Genomic DNA, 21,202 nt, shown 5'->3' on the forward strand with positions numbered 1-21,202 from the left:
TGAGGTGCCGGGCCGGGGCTGGGCTGAGGTGTTCCTCCGGCGCGCGGGTGGCCTTTGGCCCTGCAGACCCCCGCCTCCCCGGTCGCGGTGGCGGCTCGGGTGGGAGGGGCCCCTCACAGCCCCGGGCCGTCGGCCTCACACCCTCCCTCCCCGCGCGGGGACGGCTGCCGCCGGCACCCAGCCCTCCCCTTGCGGCCCGGGGCGGTTGGCCAGGAGCCTTGCCCCGGCTGATTGCCCCGGGGGTCCCTGATGTCAGCGAGGCACAGTTCTGCTGCCCCCCATCTCGCCGAAGGAAAGGGCACCGAACTCGAAATGCTTTGCTTCCGAACAGCCTCCTGTTGGCACTCGTTTACCACCTGGGTGAATAGCGCAGCGTCCTTTTTCCGAGGGGCAGACCAGAACTTGATCCTGAGTGACAGTTCATTCATCGCACATTGAAGAGTGCAGGTTAGGGGAGGTCGATTTATTGTACCTGTTGGAAAGCAATGGAAATGGATTTTCTTGGAAAGCTGGGTCAATACATTATTCGATAAGACTGGATTTTGGTTTTAGTGTCAACGTTTTTAATCCTAATTACCTTTGGGATAGTATGCATATTGCTGCTAGTGTGATTCAATTCAGGTAGTTATAGCGTTTTATGAATGGTCAGATGTTTGACAACCCTTTTCTAGTTGTGAGGCCAGGTTTAGGAGGATTATTTTTTTAGGGATGATAGTTGCTTTTGATGTTGGAAGCATTCTTTTTAATTTTAAGAAAATTGTTATTACACAAAGGTGGTCACATAATTGGATATTTCTCTACTTTGTACACAATTATTCCTACTCGCCACAGAAAGGCTGCTTAACTTTTCACTGGATGATGGCAAACATGAAAATCCCCATTTTAACAGAAGAGTAGTAAAAATGCCTCTGATTTAAGTTGAAAGATGTATATTGGTGCATGGCTCTTACACTTATCTGGAATGTACAAATACCTTTTTATAAAAAAATAAAAAGCAAATTATGTGTAGGCCTGGATAATGACAGCAGTAAATCTTTATGTATGTTGTCAACTAAAACCAGTAACTGATGGTTATATAGTGGTTTTCTTAAACATTAGCTATCCTTTTCTTCAGTCATTTTCTTCAAGTGACTTCTCTGAAGCACTACCTGAGCGTCCTCTCAGAGTTCTCACTGATAACGGTAAAGCACTGTTCTGGGATTAGAACATGCCACCTCCCATCCCACCTCCCACCCCACCCATTTCACCCACTGCAGGGTCTTTCTCTTCTTAGCAGTTTCTGTGACTGCAACTTCTGCTGTGGTTAACAGAGAGGCCAGTCTAGTACCATCCAGTAAAGCAGTTCTTAAATCTTAGTTTGATCAATGATTCCTTTTTATACTATATTCGCAGAATCTCCAAGCATAGTGTCATAACCAACTTCTGAGGAACTTTGCATAATCTTTTTCAACTATCAACGATCCCTCAACACCTGCATTCTTAGCAATGTTTATTGCAGGAATTTTGAGTGCTCTTTAAAAAATAATTTCTATACCAATATTTTTATTTTCATGAATTTAATGCACTGAAGCAGGGCACAACCCCTTCCCAGAGCAATGTCTTCTCCAACAGCAGCTTGTGTAGCATTGAGGGCATGTTACTCTCTTTCTTTTCATTCATTTCCACATCACTTGTGCCAGCAAACTTCAGCACAGCTACTCCATCTGAGAGTTTTGCCAGACATTCATTTAGTTTTTCCTTTTCATATTCCTTTTCGGATATCTAACTGTTGGGTGATTTCTTGAATGTTTTTAAATTTGAGCCGTGTCACCTTTTCCTTTCAAGAGCATGGCATCATCTTTGGTCACAGTGACTGACCTCTCCAATATTTCCTACCAGGAGGCTGAACATTTTCAAAATTTAGGGTTAATTCTTCTTTTCTAAACACTGCACCACAAGTAGCAATAGCCATGTCTTTAAGCTGGTTCTTTCTATTGTCAACAAAACCTGGAGCTTTGACTGCTACAACCAGAAGACCAACTTTTAGCCTAGTCAAAACGAGTGTACTTAGAACTTCTCCATCAACATCTTCAGCAGTTTTGACCAGGGGCTTACGGTGAGCATTGGCAGTTTCAAGAGCAGGTACAATGGACTGAACTCTGCAAATTTTCTTTCCACTCAGTTGAACATAGGCATCTTGGAATTCACATTTCTGACCTTTTGATGTATTAATGAAGTATGGAGAAATATAACCTCGATCAAATTTCCATGCCTTCAGTAATTTCTAATTCATCATTCAGTATTTTTCCATCCTTCACTGTGATGATGCCGTTTCTTCCAACCTTTTTCATTGCATCAGAAATGATGTTCCCAATTATTTGTTTCCGTTTGCAGAAATCATAGCAACCTGAGCAGTTTCTTCAGGGTTGTCACAGGTTTAGACTGTTTCGTAAGTTCAGCAATTATAGCATCACCAGCTAACATCACACCTGATTTCCACTGGATTAGCACCTTTGCTAATTTTCTCAAAGCCTTCCTTGGCAGCAGAATGTACCAGTACAGTAGCAGCAGTGGTGCTATCCCCAGCTCCTTCATTTGTATTTTTTTTTTTCTTCATTTGTATTATTGGCAACATCTTGAACAAATTTAGTGCTAATATTTTTGTATTTATCTTTTAAGTCAATGGACTTAGCAATGATCACACCATCTTTTTTAAAAAAATGTATTTATTGATTTTCTTTTTTTTTTTTAATATATTTTATTGATTTTTCACAGAGAGGAAGAGAGAGGGATAGAGAGCTAGAAACATCGATGAGAGAGAAATATCGATCAGCCGCCTCCTGCACACTCCCCACTGGGTATGTGCCCGCAACCAAGGTACATGCCCTTGACCGGAATCGAACCCGGGACCCTTGAGTCTGCAGGCCGATGCTCTATCCACTGAGCCAAACCAGTTAGAGCTATTTATTGATTTTCTTACAGAGAGGCAGGGAGAGGGATAGGGAGTTTGAAACATTGATGAGAGAGGAACATTGATCAGCTGCCTCCTGCACACCCCCTCCTGGGGATGTGCCCGCAACCAAGGTACATGCCCTTGACCGGAATCGAACCCGGGACCCTTGAGTCTGCAGGCCGATGCTCTATCCACTGAGCCAAACCAGTTAGAGCTATTTATTGATTTTCTTACAGAGAGGCAGGGAGAGGGATAGGGAGTTTGAAACATTGATGAGAGAGGAACATTGATCAGCTGCCTCCTGCACACCCCCTCCTGGGGATGTGCCCGCAACCAAGCTACATGCCCTTGACCGGAATCGAACCTAGGACCCTTGAGTCCACAGGCCGATGCTCTATCCACTGAGCCAAACCAATTAGGGCATGATCACACCATCTTTTGTTACTTTGGGACTTTCCTAACTCTGTCCAGTAATCACTGTTCTTCCCTTTGGCCCCATAGTAACAGCTACAGCATTAGCTAAAAGGTCTACACCAGGCGTCCTCAAACTACGGCCCGCGGGCCACATGCAGGTGTTTTTGCTGTTTTGTTTTTTTACTTCAAAATAAGATATGTGCAGTGTGCATAGGAATTTGTTCATAGTTTTTTTAAACTATAGTCTGGCCCTCCAACGGTCTGAGGGACAGTGAACTGTCCCCCTGTTTAAAAAGTTTGAGGACCCCTGGTCTACACCTTACAGCTGGGAGCGGGGGGGGGGGGGGGGGGGGTCCTTTTTTCTGCGAAGGACCTTTTTCTGCGAAGGACCATTTGTATACTCATAACATCACTTGAGGGCCATACAAAATTATCAATTTGAAAATTAACATGCTATATTTGGTTAGACATTTGGTTAACTCACCCCTAATGCCTTGGCAGGGCCAGACCAAATGATTTTGGCCCAGGGACTGGACATTCCTCACCCCTACCTTAAAGTATTAAGGCTAAAGCATCTGCACCAAATTTTATATCTTTGGCATAAGCCCGAGTGCGATAAGGAGCCAGTGCCCTGGACACTGGCCTAATCTGGCGAAGGACTTCATGTAATCGAAGCATTTCTGTGGGGATAGCAGGGCATGTGATCAGTGAGGCAGGCTGTGGCAAGTGAGGATGAAAGCATTATTTTTATATGATTTGGAATTGTGTCCAAAGGCAGATTAAATCTCTAGAGACTTTAACTTTTTTTTCTGCCCTCAAACTTTAGAGGTTAAGAACTCTGATTTGAAAGTTGCTTTACTTTTATTATTTCACTAGTAGCCCTGCACACGAATCCGTGCACCAGTAGCTCTCTGTGGGGCCTGGCCGCTCCGTGCCCGCTGCCCAGAGGCTCTCCGCGACCCAGAGGCCCATCTGCGGCTGGGCGTGGAACACTTGCCTTGTCACCGGGGCAACAAAGCAAGCATTCCACCAGGCCGCTCATGCTCTCAGTGGCTGCTCCCCTGGGACTGGGGGACTCTGGCGGGGCTGAGAGGACTAGGCGCTGCCATCTTGTGGCTATGGGTGCTGCCATCTTTGTGACGGAGTGACAGTTAATTTGCATATTACCCTTTTATTAGATAGGATGCTTTGTCATAAAATAGAGGTTTTCTTTCTTGGGTTTCTCTGTCCACCTCTAGGATGCTATGCTGGAAGTGGATTTGAAATAAATGAGGAAGTAGGTGGAAATTTCTTTGGTTTGATGATCACAGTCTTTTATGCTCTGGACAATGGAAGTTGTTTGCTCTGTAAATATTCTAGTCGGTTTGATTTGGCCTGATACTGAAGCAGGATGGACATCACAGCAGGGGTGAGGGTATTTCACAAGAAATATAACCCAATTTGTTTTTATTGTCATGGGTCATAAACTTTTATTTCTTCTTCTCATTGAACTTAAAGGAAAGGGTTTTGAGTGAAGTAAATGGAATCTTCATTTTCACCCCATTCTTTCACAATATGCAATATAATACCTATCATTAGCCTTAATGCAGTCATTGAACAGATATACTGTGGGCTAAGCATTGAGGATAGAAAGATAAGTAAGTCAAGATCCCTTGCCCTAACTGGTTTGGCTCAGTGGATAGAGTGTCAGCCTGTGGACTGAAGGGTCCCAGGTTCGATTCCAGTCAAGGGCATGTACCTTAGTTGCAGGCACATACCCAGTAGGGAGTGTGCAGGAGGCAGCTGATTGATGTTTCTCTCTCATCGATGTTTCTAACTCTCTGTCCCTCTCCCTTCCTCTCTGTAAAAAATCAATAAAATATTAAAAAAAAAAAGATCCCTAGCCTCATGTTGCTGACATAATTGTGATGATCATGAGCATGTATAAAAGAACAAGAAAGGTAATTTCAGATGGTGATCCATGACATAAGGAAAAAACCAGGCTGGTATGACACTAAGGGATGAGGTGTGCCTTTAGGCAAGGAAGGAAGGTCTTTCTAAGAGAGTAACTGTCTAAGATGAGAACTCATGATGGTAAACAAGAAGCTAGTCTTGCAAAGACAAGTATTAAATATAATATTTAAGCTGGAGGAAAAAGTAATGCAGTCATGGGTAGGGGATGAGCTTGACAAGTTCAAGCATTCAGTGAGGGTCTTCTGGTACATGCAAAATGAAATAACCTGTTATGTACCCAACCTGGAATCTTTAAGGGGGAAGTTCTCATTGCTCTTCAGCTCTCCATAGCCCTCATTTCCCTTTACTAAAGTGTTTATATGTCTGGTGGGAAGACTTAGAATTGATTTTTTTTCTCCCTTTCCCACCATTACCACTCATTTTAACAGTGGTGCTGAAAAAAGAATGCCTAAATTTTGACTTTGTCCAAACAGTATATCTCTAAAGGATTTTCCATAGTGTTTCACAATTTTCATGAAATAAATTATATCCTGAACATCTGGAAGTAGGCAAGTTAGTTGAATAGCAAGAGTCCAGCTAACTCTGCAAATATCATAAAGCCATTAACTTCTTTAGAAAATAGCTTTCTCTTTTATGAAGGAGAACTAATCTTATCTTGGAAAGGAGTTATACCTTTTTATTTAGTGTTAGATAAGGGAATTTGTGGTGGAAAATTTTCAGTAGGATATTAGGTGGACTGGTTTCTTGTAGCCAGGGCATTTTTTTTTCCTTTCAGTAGTGAGGGCCATTTTCTTTTCTGCTGGACTTAGTAATCTTTTTTCTTTTTTAAATATATTTTTATTGATTTCAGAGAGAGGAAGGGAGAGGGGGAGAGAGAGATAGAAACATCAATGATGAGAGAGAATCATTGATTGGTTGCCTCCTGCACACCCTATACTGGGGATTGGGCCCGCAACCCAGGCTTGTGTCCTGACAGGGAATGGAACTGTGATCTCTTGTTCATGAGTCGATGCTCAGCCACTGAGCCATACCGGCCGGACCGGACTTAGTAATTCTTGATAAAAGACTAAAATAATTTGCCCTGAAATTTACTTGTAATTTACTGTTACAATTGTTTTCCTAAAGCCTGTGGAACCTTAGACATGATGTTTAACTTTTCTGAGCCTGTTTTATTTTTTTTAAAATCAATCGCTCTTAAAAAAAAAAATATATATATATATATATAATTGATTTCAAAGAAGAAGGGAGAGGGAGAGAGAGAGAACCATCAATGATAGTGAGAATCACCAATTGGCTGCCTCCTGCACACCCCACACTGGGGATCGAGCCCACAACCTGGGCATGTGCCATGACTGGGAATCAAACTGTTACCTTCTGGTTCATAGGTCAACGCTCAGCCATGGAGCCATGCCGGCCGGGCTGTTTTGTTCTTTATGATAACTCTTACCTCATGAGTTGTAAGAAGGAAATGAAATCATGTAAGTAAAGTGCACATGGCAAGCTACCTGCTAGTATTTTTCATGTGCTTTTCCCCCTCCAAATGTTTAACACCTAAAAAAATAGATTAGAATCTTATGATCCTGAGCTGGTACAGTGCCACTCAGACCAAAGGTAAGAAAAGAAGAGATTAGTACCTCAAAGAAGGTTCTAAGACTCAATATTTACCTTTTCAATGATTTGTTGCAGATAGAGACAGTAACGTCAGGTTTCATTTAGGGAATAAATTGATTAGAGTGTTTATAAAAGTGATATTCTCTAACCCAGAACTGTGCAAGAAGTCAAGTTTGGGAGAGTAAGATGTATTTGCTTGCTCTTTCCTGGACCTGTTCAGCTGGTCAGGCAAGGCTAGATGGTTTATTGTAATTAGTATTTAATATGTTAGTGTCTATTTGCATAAACTAGACAATAGTATTCTATGACTGCCAATCAGGAAGCTAGATCTGTGCTCTTTTCTCTCTGGTGGTAAATGTCTGCTCCTTTTGGAATCCAGGACAGGGCAGGTAAGTCAGAGACATTCGGAGTGAGTGAGAGGTCAGACAGGAAAATTTGTGACACTACCACCCTACTTCCTGATTTGCCATTCTGTTCCAGGTGCTTTGAGAAAAGAAGACAGTTTGATAAAAGTGCCTAATAGGAGATTTTCTCATATGCTATTTTCCCCTTTTTATTGAATTTATTGGAGTGACACTGGTTAACAAAATTATGCAGTTTTCAGGTACACAATTCCACAACACATCATCTGTACACTATTTTGTGTGTTCACCACTCCAAGACAAGTCTCCTTCCATCACCATTAATCCTCCCTATACTCTCCTCCACTTCCCCCTATACCCCCCTCACCCCAGCAGTCACCACACTGTTGTTTGTGTCCATGTGTGTTTTCTTTTTTCTTTAGTGCTCAAACCCCTCCAGCTTTCACCCCTTGCCCCCTAACGGCTGTCAGCCTGCTCTCTATCTATGAGTCTGTCTCTATTTTGCTTGGTAGTTCAGTTTGTTTGTTAGATTCCAAATATGAGTGAAATCATATGGTACATGTCTTTCTCTGACCAGCTCATTTCACTTAGTGTAATGCTCTCCAGGTCAATCCATGCTGTCACAAAGGGTAAGATTTCCTTCTTTTTACAGCCGAGTAGTATTCCATTGTGTAAACCTACCTTTTTTTTTTTTTTAATATATTTTTTTATTGATTTTTTACAGAGAGGAAGGGAGAGGGTTAGAGAGTTAGAAACATTGACGAGAGAGAAACATCAATCAGCTGCCTCCTGCACACCCCCTACTGGGGATGTGCCCGCAACCAAGGTACATGCCCTTGACTGGAATTGAACCTGGGACCTTTTAATCCGCAGGCCGACACTCTATCCACTGAGCCAAACCAGTTAGGGCTAAACCTACCTTTTTTATCCGCTCATCTACTGATGGACACTTGGGCTGCTTCCAAATCTTGGCTATCCTATATAATAAAAGGGTAATATGCAAATAGACTGAATGGCAGAATAACCGAACAACCAATCAAAGTGTAATATGCTAATGATATCCTAAGGTTGCTCAACCACTTGCTATGACATGCACTGACCACCAGGGGGCAGATGCTCCAACCAGTAGGTTAGCTTACTGCGGGGGTCCAGCCGATCGGGATGGAGGGAGATGGGCCGGACACGCCCTGGAGCCCTCCCGTCATCCCTTCCCAGCCTGATTGTGCACTGGTAGGGTCCCTCAGTCTGGCCTGTGCCCTCTTGCAATTTGAGACCCCCTTGGGGATGTTGGAGAGCCGGTTTCAGCCCGATCCCTCAGGTCACTCCCCTTGGGAGGCGACAGATGTGGAGCTCATGACTGGCGAGCGCTGCTGTGGCAGCACCAGCCTCTCCCAATCGGGACTGATTGGGCGCGAGTTCGCGGCAGGCACAGTGGGGCCGGGATGAGTGGGAGCAGCAGGTAGGAGCTGCAGGCGGCGTTGGACTGCGGGTTTCAGCCCGATCCCTGCAGGCCACCCAGAGGAACCCCACTTGTGCATGAATTCCTGCACTGGGCCTCTAGTTATAAATAATGCTGCAATGAACATAGGGGTGCATATGTTCTTTGGAATTAGTGTTTGGGGTTTCTTTGGATTATATTCCTAGAAGTGGAATTGCTGGTTATAAGGCAGTTCCAATTTAAATTTTTTAATTTGTTGTCTAAAGTTTTACATTTGTCTCCTTTTTCCCCTATTGACCCCTCCCCCTCAATTTAAATTTTTTGATGTAACTCCATACTGCTTTCCATAGTGGCTGCATCAGTCTGCATTCCACCAATAGTGCACAAGGTGTTCCTTTTTCTCCACATCCTTGCCAACACTTGTAGTTTGTTGATTTATTAATGAGCCATTCTTACAGGTGTGAGGTGATATCACATTGTGGCTTAATTTGCATTTCTCTGATGATTAGTGACATTGAGCCTCTTTTCATATGTCTATTGGCCATCTATCTGAATGTCCTCTTTGGAGAAGTGTCTCTTCAGGTTCTTTGCCCACTTTTTAATTGTATTGTTTGTTCTTTTGGTGTTGAGTTTTATAAATTCTTTATAAATTTTGCATATTAACTCCTTATCAGATGTATTGTTGGTGAATATGTTCTCCCATTCAGTGGTTTGTCTTTTCATTTTGTTGATGCTTTCTTTTTTTTTTTTTAATTTCTTTATTGATTAAGGTATCACATATTTGTCCTCATCCCCCCATTCCCATCCCACACCCCTCCCCACGAATGCCCCCACCCCCCTGTTGTCCTTAACCACTGGTTAGGCTCATATGCATGCACACAAGTCCTTTGGTTGATCTCTCCCCTATATCCGCACCCTCCCCTACCCTCCCTCTGAGGCCCGACAGCCTGATCCATGCCTCCTTGTTTCTGGGTCTGTTCTTGTTCATCAGTCTATGTTTTTCATCATTTCCCCTAGATGAGTGAGATCATGTGCTACTAGAAATATACTTATAAGAACCGAAAATGAGACAAGCAATAATGGTTATGCTGACAGGCAAATGAATCAGTCTGTAGTGAGTTTCTTTCTGGGCCAACAGTTCTTTTGAGACCCAATTTCAATGTCAAACAGTTCCTTATGTGCACATTGTCAGCAATGATATTTCAGTTCTGGATGGTGGTAATGCAGGTCTGACCCTCTGTTGATGCTTTCTTTCACTGTGCAAGAAATTTTTAGTTTGAAGTACTAGTAATCCCATTTCTTTATTTTTTCTTTTGTTTTCCCTTGCTGAGGAGATATGCCAGGAAAAATATTGCTATGAGAAATGTCTGAGATTTTACTGCCTATGTTTTCTTCTAGGATATTTATGGTTTCAAGCCTAACATATAAGTCTTCAATCCATTTTTTTTTACAAAGAAGTCTTTTTTAAAAAAAATATTTTTTATTGATTTCAGAGAGGAAGAGAGAGGGAAAGAGAGAAATAGAAACATCAATGATGAGAGAGAATCATTGATTGGCTGCCTCCTGCACGCCCCCCACTGGGGATTGAGCCTGCAACCCGGGCATGTGCCCTTGACCAGAATCGAACCCGGGACCCTTCAGTCTGCAGGCCGATGCTCTATCTACTGAGCCAAGTCAGCTAGGGTGCAGGTATTTTTTATCTCAGTTGTTATGATATTTATTTTTGACACTTAAGTTTTCATTTTTCTGCTGAAATTCTGCATTTGTTCATTTCTTTTAAATCTATCGTATACCAGGGGCTTTATAACTAACCTATTAGTTACATATTAGTAATATAGTTACAGTTATTTATTTATTTATTTATTTATTTATTTATTTATTTATTTATCTATTTATTTATTTTAGTTACAGTTATTTAAATTCATTATCTGATAGTTGAAGTATCCAGGTCATTTCTGATACTGGCTCTGTTGAGTGCTTTGTCTCTTGGCAATGAGTTGTCCCCCCCCCCCCTTTGCTTTATTATTATTATTAGAGGCCTGATATACGAAATTTGTGCAAGGGGCTTGGCCCTCACAGCAGCCCTGGCTTCATCCAGAAGGTCGTTCGGCCGGCTGTCTGGTCTAATTAGCATAGTATGCTTTTATTATTATAGATTTTTTTGTTAATCCCCATTTGAGGATATTTTCCATTGATTTTTATTATTTTTCTTTATTTTATTTTTAAACACATGTTATTTTTATTTATTTTTTAAATATATTTTTATTGATTTCAGAGAGGAAGGGAGAGGGAGAGAGAGATAGAAACATCAATGATGAGAGAGAATCATTGATTGACTGCCTCCTGCATGCCCCCTACTGGGGATCTAGCTTGCAACCCAGGCATGTGCCCTTGACCGGAATTGAACTCGGGACACTTCAGTCTGCAGGCCTACACTCTATCCACTGAGCCAAACTGGCTATGGCTAAAATATGTTTTTATTGATTCTTTTTCTTTTAGAGAGAGAGGAAGGGGGAGGGATAGAGAGATAGATACATCGATGACAGAGAAATATCATTGATTGGCTGCCTCCTGCACACCCTCTACTGGGGATTGAACCCGCAACCCACATGCCCTTGACCGGAATAGAACCTGTGACCCTTTGGTGGGTGGGCCAACACTTTAATAAGTAAGCCACACCACCCAAGGCTTCCCTTGCTTTTTAATGTAATTTTGAGTAAATACTGGACATTGTGTTCAGGGTAGTTCAGAATGAGGAAAATAGTATTCGTGTGTTGAAATAAGAACACCTCTTCAGTTAGATTCTTAGTGTGGGGAGTTGAACCAGTCTAGTCAGGAGTTGAGCTAGGTTCAGTTTTGTTGTTGCTCTGGTTATCTTTTAGTTCACTGATTCTTTAGCTGTGTTGAATGTACTGATGAGTCCACTGTGGGTATTTAAAAAATATATTTTTATTGATTTCAGAGAGGAAGGGAGAGGGAGAGAGAAACATCAGGGATGAGAGGGAATCTGGTTCCAAATTTCTCTAGTGTTACCTTTTGCATAGCATTGGGGCTGGGTTTCTGCAGGGTTTTCTTAACATTTCTCCTCTGCCCTCAGCTTTTGGTAAGCTCTGTGCCTATGTCTCAGAGAGTGTCTGTGCTTTGCCCCTCTCATAGCAGTAGATGCTGGTGCTTTCTAGCCTCGTAGTGAGTGGTAGGTGTGAGTTTTCTGTCATCCATATCTAGCCTCAGTCTGATGCAGGCGCTTTGCTCGTGGGTCTTGGAGATGGAGCTTTCTCATTGATTCTGCTCTCCTCTGGTCTCAGCAGACTTCTGTTGTTCTAGGTCTTGGATCGTGTCTCGCCTCTCTTGTAGGGTTAGCAGTGTTTTCTCTTCTCTTTCTCCAGCCTTAGTGGGTCTTCCTCTGTGTTCTAGGGATGATAAGGTGCTGCTTTTTTTTTTTTTTTTTAGTTTCTTAGAGTTTTGTTCCACTGGGAAGAAGGGTCCGGATGAGGCTTTATGCTATGCTTTCCCACAGCCATCTCCTTTTTGAGGCCTGCACCACTTGTTCTCATTCTTTCTCGGGAGCATGGAGGTCTGTGAAGAAAACCAGGTGTGTGGGTGCTAAATCCTTTTGTGTTTGTGGCTTCCAGGCATTTTGTACTTACACCCTAGCCTTTTACAATTTGTAAGAAATTTTAGCTGAATTCTTACCTACTTGTATGCTGCTTGTTATTTCTTTTTCCATGATCATGCTCACATTCTGTCTCTCTGGAGGTGCCCATCTCACATGGATTTTAAGCTACTTGGATACTCTGTAATCTCAGCCCTCTGATGGATTCAAGAATAGTTATGCTTTTGTAGATTATTTGTCTTTTTCTTATTAGGGTGCAAGCAACACTGTCCAGCTTTTTTGATCTTAGCTTAGCCTCCATGAGCTTTCTGGTATGTTTTTCAGATCTGAGCCTAATCAATGTCTCTTCATTGTTGCCCGTAGTATTGTGTAAACAGTGCTGATAGAATTTTGTCATGATCTGTTCAGAGATGAATTTTACCACTAGTAAAATATAATTTTGTAAAGATAGCTTATGGACTATTCTATGCTCAAGAAGCAGTATAAATTCTGATTTATGAAATTACTCTGTTGCTGCTACTAAATAGGAATACTAATAATATGATAAATAGCAATAGCTCAAATTTATTGTGTTCACTATGTGACAGGCATTATGATAAGTACATGTAGCACGGTCTCTGATGTGTTTACCTCCCTCTCTTCAAGGAGGCAGCTTGTTGTTGGTAATTGGGGTGGTTGTACAGAGTATGAGCAGGTGCGACTCATCTCAGCACAGCTTCATTTGTCCTCCACAATTCTTGCTAGTGACACTTTAAACTCAAGATAGAGTCTCACCGGATTTGAGAAACTTAATTCTTACTGCGCCACAGTCCTTTTATACTCAAAGGTTATGTCACCATTCAGGAAGAGTTTATATGAACAAGTGATGCCCTTAATCTGACATACATCTAGCCCAGCGGTCACCAACCTTTCGGACCTCACGGACCATCAGTGGTCCATGGACCACCGGTTGGCGACTGCTGCTTCAAAGATTTCCTTAAACCGGTGGTCACCAACCTTTCAGACCTCACAGACCACCAGTTGGCGACAGCTGATCTAGCCCTTCTTGGCTCTTGAGGCAGAAAGCACAACCAGAACCCGCCCCCCCCCCCCTTTTTTTTGGTCTGCAGCTTCCTAGCCGTCTTAGAAGCCTGCTTTCTGTGGAACCTCTGTTTACTTCTTTTCACAATGGCCTTTTGATACAGATAATGTAGATCCTATTTTACAGCGAGGAATTTGAGGATTAGAAGCAGAAAGTAATTTGCCCATGATCACGTAGCTTATAAATGAGCAGGAGCAAAGTTCAAACCAGGCTGCACTATAATGTTATTTTCTGTGCAAGAAGGTATTTCCCCCCCCCCCCCCCCCCGAACCTAGGTGCAAAACCCCCTATATTTAAAGAGTTGTATTTTTTGTTATTCTCACCCAAGGACATGCTTTTTTTGATTTTTTGAGAGAGAGAGAATGGAGAGAGAGAGAGAGAGAGAGAGAGAGAGAGAGAGAGAGAGAGAAAGAGAGAGAGAGAAACATCTATGTGAAAGCAAACCTCAATTGGTTTCCTCCTGAACGTGCCTGACTGTGAATTGAACCCACAACCAGGGTATGTGTCCTGACTGAGAATCAAACCCACTGCCTCTCCGTGTACAGGACAATGCTCCAACCAACTGAGCCACACCAGCTAGGGCTAAAGGGTTGTATTTTTAAATTAGTGATGGTGTAATTTGCATCTAGTTTATTTTAGCTTTAAAGAGAAAATACTGTCTTCAGATGAAGTTTTTATATCTAGAAAAATAGACAGGGAGGCAGTTTTTTAAGACATTGGATCAATATTTTATATTGCTGGACCTTAAATGCCATGAGCTGAAAACGAATTGAAACAAAACAGTTAGGCCCTTTTACAACTTCCCCAGCATCTACACTCCCTTTCTTTTAGGTCTAAAAATAGTGTGTCTGTTCCACTACAGGTAAGTTAGCACTGGACTACCTTTAGTAGTAGTGGAGAACTAGAAAGTATTGTAGGTCTGATGGCATCAAAATGAGGCCTTGTATGTGGGACTCTCTGAAACAGTTGGGAAACTGAAATTCTATGTAGTTGTAATTTCAAAATTTGTCAGCAAGAAGGTGTGGGTAAAGTGTGCCAGTGGTGGAAATGGTAGGAGTTAATGTTTATTGGTACTTAATTCTTGGGTGTGATTTGTTTTCTGTTGGTTGGTGTTAATGAGGTCAGGCTTTTTTGTGTTAGATAATGCGGAGGACAACCTACTTTCAACAGCACACAGGTGTTGCCTTTGATGCTAGTTGACAAGCTGTTCAAGTAAGAAAATGTGTGTGCATTAGCATAGATTCATCACCAGTAGAAAGGTAACTAAAAAACCATATTTTACTAATGGTGGGTATCAGTGTCATGTTGACGTTTTGAGACTAGCATTAATATAGAGAGAGCCTAGTTATAAATGTTAGCATTACATGGCATTAACCTCAAATGATTTAATAGAAAACTTACATTTATCTTTCAAAACAACTGAGTTGTAATACCAGTCTTGAGTTAAGTGAATTTTCAAGTTATTTAAATATCTTTGTGGCTCTTCTTTTTCAAGCTCCCAATTGAAGACTTATGCAATTTAACGTCCCAGTCGCTGCCCATTTCGCAGACTTCAATAGTACCTGAATCTACAGAAGACATTCTCTTGAATGGTTTCATTTCATTAGAAATGGAAGAAGAAAAAATAGAAACGGCACAGCAGGTGAGTGGCAATATTGTTTCTAAGGATTTTGATTATTTTAAATTAAATGTCTTGATACAGGGCCAATAAAAAAGATCCTAATTAAAAGTTCTGAACTTTTGAAACTATACAGGGTGGGACAAAAGTAGGTTTAGAGTTGTTTGTGTGAAAAATAATACAATAATAATACAAGAATAAGCTGTTTTGTGTACTTACAATTGTAATTCTACTTTTGCCCCACAGTGTAGTTAAAATCTTTTTAGAACATTCTTGATTTTGTGTTAGTTGTGGCTATTAAGTATTTTAAATGAACCTTTTGCCCAATTATATTTGGAATACAGAGAAAAATATGGTATTTCAAGTTTAGATGTTGATAAATTACTGTATTTATTAAGGTTTTAGTATTTTATGTACTTTTGACTTCCTCCAGTGTATGTCTATGTTATGTTCCCCTCCAGCATGCAGTGTGTGTGTACATACACACACAGACACATACACATACCATTCTATTTTTAGGTAAATTTATTTTATAATTTATCTTTATTGTTGAAAGTATTATAGATGTCCCCTCCCCCCGCACCTTCCCTATTGACCCCTCTACTCCTGCTGCCTCCCCAGGCCTTCATACACTATTGTCTGTGTCCATGGGTTATGGCTAGGTAATTAAAAAAACAACAACAACTAAATATTCTCTTCAGATGAATGCTTATAGCTACTTTTAGTAATGTAGCCTGTGTAATCTTCTCTTGCTTTTTGCTTATTCCTGATTAAAAATCTATATGTTCAATAGTTTCTTCTGCCACTTCCTCTGCTCCTCTTTCTGTTCTGTGAAGAATCAAAGCTGAGGCATTTACTGAGTAAAACATAAAGCAGATGTGCTGACCTGTAGGTATAGTAAGTTGAGGGAAGAAGTGCAGTAAAGTGACTAAGAGCTCTAGCTCTCGAGTCAGGCCCTGGATCTGAAAGTCACCTGTGTTGCTTACCATCCTTGTGAGCTTAGGAAAATTACTTTTTATTCTTAGGTCTTTAGTTTCCTTATGAGTAAATAATAATTATATACCTATATCATAGGAGTTTTGCGAAAATTAAATAAGATAATGCATGTAAATGCAGTATGTGGCAGGCACACAATCAGGGTGCAGTAAATGATAGCCAAGGTACTTGTCAAGCTAAGTATCTTGAGAGAATAAAGCATATTTTGACTTCAATCCCACTTGAGAATTATAGAAGATAACTTGTACCAGGTCTGTGAACTTACTTAGACTATTAAAAAAGTCATCTGGATTAAATTTGCACTTGTATATCTCTTTTTAAATTTAGAAAAATCTAATATATTGAGTTATAATTTATGTACAATAAAATGTAATCATTTTAAGTGCACACTTTGGTGAGTTTTAACCTGTGTAAGATATAGACAAGATATAAAATATTTCCATTGGCCCAGAAAGTTCCCTTATGCTTGTCATGGTCATGGTCAACCTCTCCCATCTCTTTTTAATAATAGATATTTTCATAATATAGGGCCAGAATTCAAACTTAGGATTAGTTGATACAAGAGTCCATGTTCTTAAACCAGTCTGTTATATAATTTACTAGAGGCCTGGTGCACGAAATTTGTGCACGGGGCTGTGTGTCCCTCAGCCCAGCCTGCACCCTCTCCAATCTGGGACCCCTTGAGGGATGTCTGACTGCCCGTATAGTTCCGACCCTACCCGGATCGGAAACAGGCAGTTGGACATCCCTCTCACAATCCAGGACTGCTGGCTCCCAACTGCTCGCCTGCCTGCCTTCCTGATTGCCCCTAACCGCTTCTGCCTGCCAGCCTGATCACCCCCTAACCACTCCCCTGCCAGCTTGATTGATGCCTAACTGCTCCCCTGCCAGCCCGATTGCCCCTATCTGCCCTCCCCTGTGGGCCTGGTCACCCCTAACTGTCCTTCCCTGCCGGCCTGGTCTCCCCCAACTGCCCTCCCCTGCCGACCCGGTCACCCCTAACTGCCCTCTCCTGCAGGCCTGGCCCCCCCCAACTGCCCTCCTCTGCAGGCCTGGGTCCCCCCCAAACTGCCCTCCCCTGCAGGCCTGGTCATCCCTAACTGCCCTGTTCTGTAGGCCTGGTCCCCCCCAACTTCCCTCCCCTGTAGGCCTGGTCCCCCCCAACTGCTCTCTTCTGCAGGCCTGGGTCCCCCCCAACTGCCCTCCCCTGTAGGCCTGGTTCCCCCCAACTGCCCTCCCCTGCAGGCCTGGCCCCCCCAACTGCCCTCCCCTGTAGGCCTGGTCCCCCCCAACTGCTCTCCCCTGCAGGCCTGGGTCCCCCCCAACTGCCCTTTCCTGCAGGCTTCATCGCCCCCAACTGCCCTCCCTTGCAGGCCTGGTTCCTCCCAACCGCCCTCCCCTTTGGCCATCTTGTGGCAGCCATCTTGTGTCCACATGGGGGCAACCATCTTTGACCACACGGGGGCAGCAATCTTGTGTGTTGGAGTGACAGTCAATTTGCATATTACTCTTTTATTAGATAGGATGAGTTTATATTCTCACAATTCCTACTAGATAATATTAATATTTACTCAAAGCCCAATGTTATATACTCAGAATTGGCAAACTAGCAAATAGGCTTTAGCCTCTCAGGAAGAAATATATATATATATATATATATATATATATATATATATATATATATATATATATTTTGCCTTTACTTTTATTGGTATTTATTTTATGCCGAATTTACTCCCAGGCCATAAGTTTTGTTTCTTCAGTTTCTTTTGGGACATCCCTTTCTTCTGTGCCACCTCCTCTTCTGGTTTAGAAACAATCTACTCTTTTTCAGTAAGAATCCTTTCACTGTGGCAGGGAGAACTCATGCATGGGTTAATCTACCCTTGGGCTCTGTAAGTTCTACACTGCATCTTGGGAGCTTTGTTCACCTGGATGTGCTCAATGACCAGAAAACCTACATCTAATGCTTAAGTTCAGCAGTGGTCTCTGCATTTTTAAGCACATGCAGCAAAAATTCAGCAACCTTTTTGGGCCACTGACCCTGTGTCCAGCCCCACTGTTTTGCCTGGGCATATCTACCAACTCCACCATTCTAACGATGGAATGGCACACATTGCTTCTGTAAAGTGACATCCTTCAGATACTTGGTGGCTTTTTGAATATGCATACCTTGGTGGCTTGGGCAGTTTCATGAGTGTTCATAAAGTGAACACGAAGATTTGAGCCTCTTGATTTGCATGATTTTGTAGGGTTTTCTGAGTCAAGTGAATAGTGAATCATTTTCAGAGGTCACCTCTGGCCGCTTTGGGGAAGAGCAGAATATTTCTTGTGTATTATATCTTTAATACTCTTTTTAAATTAACTCTGAAAATGACCCATTTTTTTTCTTTTTTATTGAATTTACTAGGGTGATACTGGTTCAAAATTATATAGGTTTCAGGTGCACAATTCCACAACACATTATCTGTACACTATACTACGTGTTCACCACTCCAAGTGAAGTCTCTGTCCATCACCATTTATCCCCCCCATACCCTTCTCCATTTTCTCTGCTCCTCCCTCTCCCCGGAAATCACCACATTGATGTCTGTGGGCCATTGTTTTTAATATCCTTTGCTTTTCCTAGCATGTAGATTTGACTATACAATTAAATTGTTCCCGGGTTTAAAACCAATTATTAATGTCTGATCCCCAAACAATAAGAATTAGTGTTACTCTTTTGACTTGCTGTTTAGCATGTAGCCACTTTTCATTTTGTCTGTTTTAGTTTTGTTGACAATATAATATTCTTTATTTTTCCAGTTTTTCTCATGGTTTGCAAAGCTACAAACTCAGATGGATCAGGATGAAGAAACTAAATATAGGTATGTGGCTCTTGCATTTGTTGGCTATCCTAATTGTTAGATCACAGTCATCTGAAACATTTTGTAACCTGTGTCTCTAAATAAAATTAACATACAAAGAAAAATCCAACAGCAATATTTTCTTTAAAAATAGCCAGGGAGAGGATTTGGTTTAACTGATATTAGAAGCTGTGTAATTGAAAAAAAAAATTACATTGTAATTAATAAGTTGGGGAGGGGGCAGACATTGGTTTTTAGATAACTCTAGAAAGGTTTGGGTTCAAGTGTAATTGTACAGGAACTCTAAGAGGTGTTTGTTGCCTTTCTTCAGAAGGGGAGACCCAAGAGACTTTATGGATGGCCACCTATGGGTGTAACTATGTTGTTCTGTTTGTATATATTGATAGCATGGGAGAAATGGTGGTATACAGTTTCTGGCGGATTTGGGGACTATGGCTTGTATTCAGTGAACATTTATTAAGTGACTGTAATTGCTAAGCATTTGATGTATGATTCCATTTAATCTTTATAGCAGCTCTGTGAGAAAAGATAATATTATTCCCATTTTACAAATGAGCAAACTGAGGCCTAGAGATATTAAGTAGCTTGCCTAATGTCATGGAGACTTGGGCAGAGCTGGGATTTAGACTTAGGTCTTCTAATTTTGAGTCCAGAATTCTTCCCATGACATCACACTCTCTCTCAAAGGTGGAAGTGAACTGAAGGATTGACCTACTTGATGCCTTGGGATGGATGGCCCTTGTGTCCCAGACTTTGAAAGTTGAGCTGGTGATTTATTGCCTTACATGTCAAAAGCCAGTCTATGGCTTCAGGGCTGATTCCTTTTATTGCTTCTTTTAAAAATTAAAAAAAAAAAGTATTTATTGATTTCTGAGAGGAAGTAAAAGGGAGAGAGACTGGTAGAGACTGATAGAAACATTACTGATGAGAGAGAATCATTGGTTGCCTCCTGCATGCCCCACACTGAGGATGGAGCCTGCAATCCAGGCATGTGTCCTGACCGGGAATCAAACCGTGACCTCCTGGTTCATAGGTCGACACTCAACCACTGAGCCACACCGGCTGGGCTTTTTATTTTTTAATTGTTTTTGTTGTTGTTGCTGCTCCTTTTAGTTTCAATAATTTTCCTTCTTAAGTATTGAAACAGTCTGTAACATAGCTTTTGGTAGATTTCTGAATATAATGAACTGTAGTGAATAGGCCTGACTTTCCTCCTGAAATTCAAGTGTTTGGGGGAAAAATGAGACTTTGTTGTTTATTTTCTATGTTTATTGGGGGAAAATATTATTGCCAATCCCCTTTTGGTTCTGTTTTCTAGACAGATGAGGGATTACTTGTCTGGGTTTCAGGAGCAGTGTGATGCTATATTGAATGATGTAAACAATGCTCTTCAGCATCTGGAATCATTGCAGAAACAGTATCTTTTTGTGTCCAATAAGACAGGAACCCTACACGAAGCCTGTGAACAACTCCTAAAAGAACAGGTAATTTGGAGTAAGAGAGGGGGTCAGTGATTATACTATTTTATTTTAAAATAGATGAATACTGTTTAATTCCAGTTTCCTTAATTTCTCCAACTTATATATTGAACACTGCTCTATATAAGGTCCTGTGCTATTAAGAGTGCAAAATATTACATTGACAGTCTTCTTTTCATTCTAAATAAGCTTATCTGAACAGGGGCAAGGATAAGTTTTCCTATGTTTTGAGCTATTAGGTCTCAGTACACTTTCAGGTGAAGAATATATATTAATTTGCTCTGTCTGCTCTTTATCATTGATACTTTTGAAACAGGCATAGCGATTATGGGTAATGATGGAGTTTAAGAAAAGATGAAGTCATGTTGGTAGTGTTTAAATTGTGACTTAAGATAGACAATTTTCATTACTATGTTTATCTCAGAGTTTTCTTTATGTGTTGTTTTTTAAAAGGCAATTAATAATTTATTATTTTGTAAGGTTACTGTATAATTTACTGTGATAATCATTGCTGATTTTAGTTCATGATTGCAAAAATCTTTGAGCATTATCCTGAAATCTTACATCTTACTAGAGGCCCGGTGCACAACATTTGTGCACTGGTGGTGGTGGTGGGGGGGTCCCCTCAGCTCGGGACCCCTTGGCAGACATTCCGTGAGGGGTCCTTAGCGCTGCCACAGAGGTGGGAGAGGCTCCCACCACGGCCGCTGCACTGGCCAGCCATGAGCCGGCTTCTGGCTGAGTGGTGCTCCCCCATGGGAGTGCACTGACCACCAGGGCGTAGCTCCTGCGTTGAGCGTCTGGCCCCTGGTGGTCAGTGCGTGTCATAGTGACCAGTC

The 21,202-nt window shown here is 41.6% G+C and overlaps 1 protein-coding gene and 2 pseudogenes across 3 annotated transcripts in view; 1 reads left to right on the forward strand and 2 right to left on the reverse strand.

Annotated features, from left to right (window-relative positions):
• COG3 (component of oligomeric golgi complex 3) overlaps positions 1-21,202 on the forward strand; it is an 80,784-nt gene that overhangs the window by 340 nt on the left and 59,242 nt on the right. The window contains exons 2-4 of the mRNA XM_079779609.1: positions 14,900-15,046; positions 18,824-18,885; positions 20,204-20,369. Of these exons, the coding sequence (XP_079635735.1) occupies positions 14,900-15,046; positions 18,824-18,885; positions 20,204-20,369 (375 nt within the window). The remainder of the gene's footprint in view (positions 1-14,899; positions 15,047-18,823; positions 18,886-20,203; positions 20,370-21,202) is intronic.
• On the reverse strand, positions 9-5,619 carry LOC307104619 (60 kDa heat shock protein, mitochondrial-like; annotated as a pseudogene). The gene is made up of 3 exons: positions 3,892-5,619; positions 3,365-3,460; positions 9-2,686 (listed from the first exon to the last, which is right to left on the reverse strand). The product of its transcript is annotated as a 60 kDa heat shock protein, mitochondrial-like (transcript).
• On the reverse strand, positions 17,734-18,758 carry LOC307104438 (large ribosomal subunit protein uL22-like; annotated as a pseudogene). Its single transcript has one exon. The product of its transcript is annotated as a large ribosomal subunit protein uL22-like (transcript).

This window comes from Cnephaeus nilssonii, assembly GCF_951640355.1.
Source record: "Cnephaeus nilssonii genome assembly, chromosome: 8".
NCBI lineage: Eukaryota > Metazoa > Chordata > Mammalia > Chiroptera > Vespertilionidae > Cnephaeus > Cnephaeus nilssonii.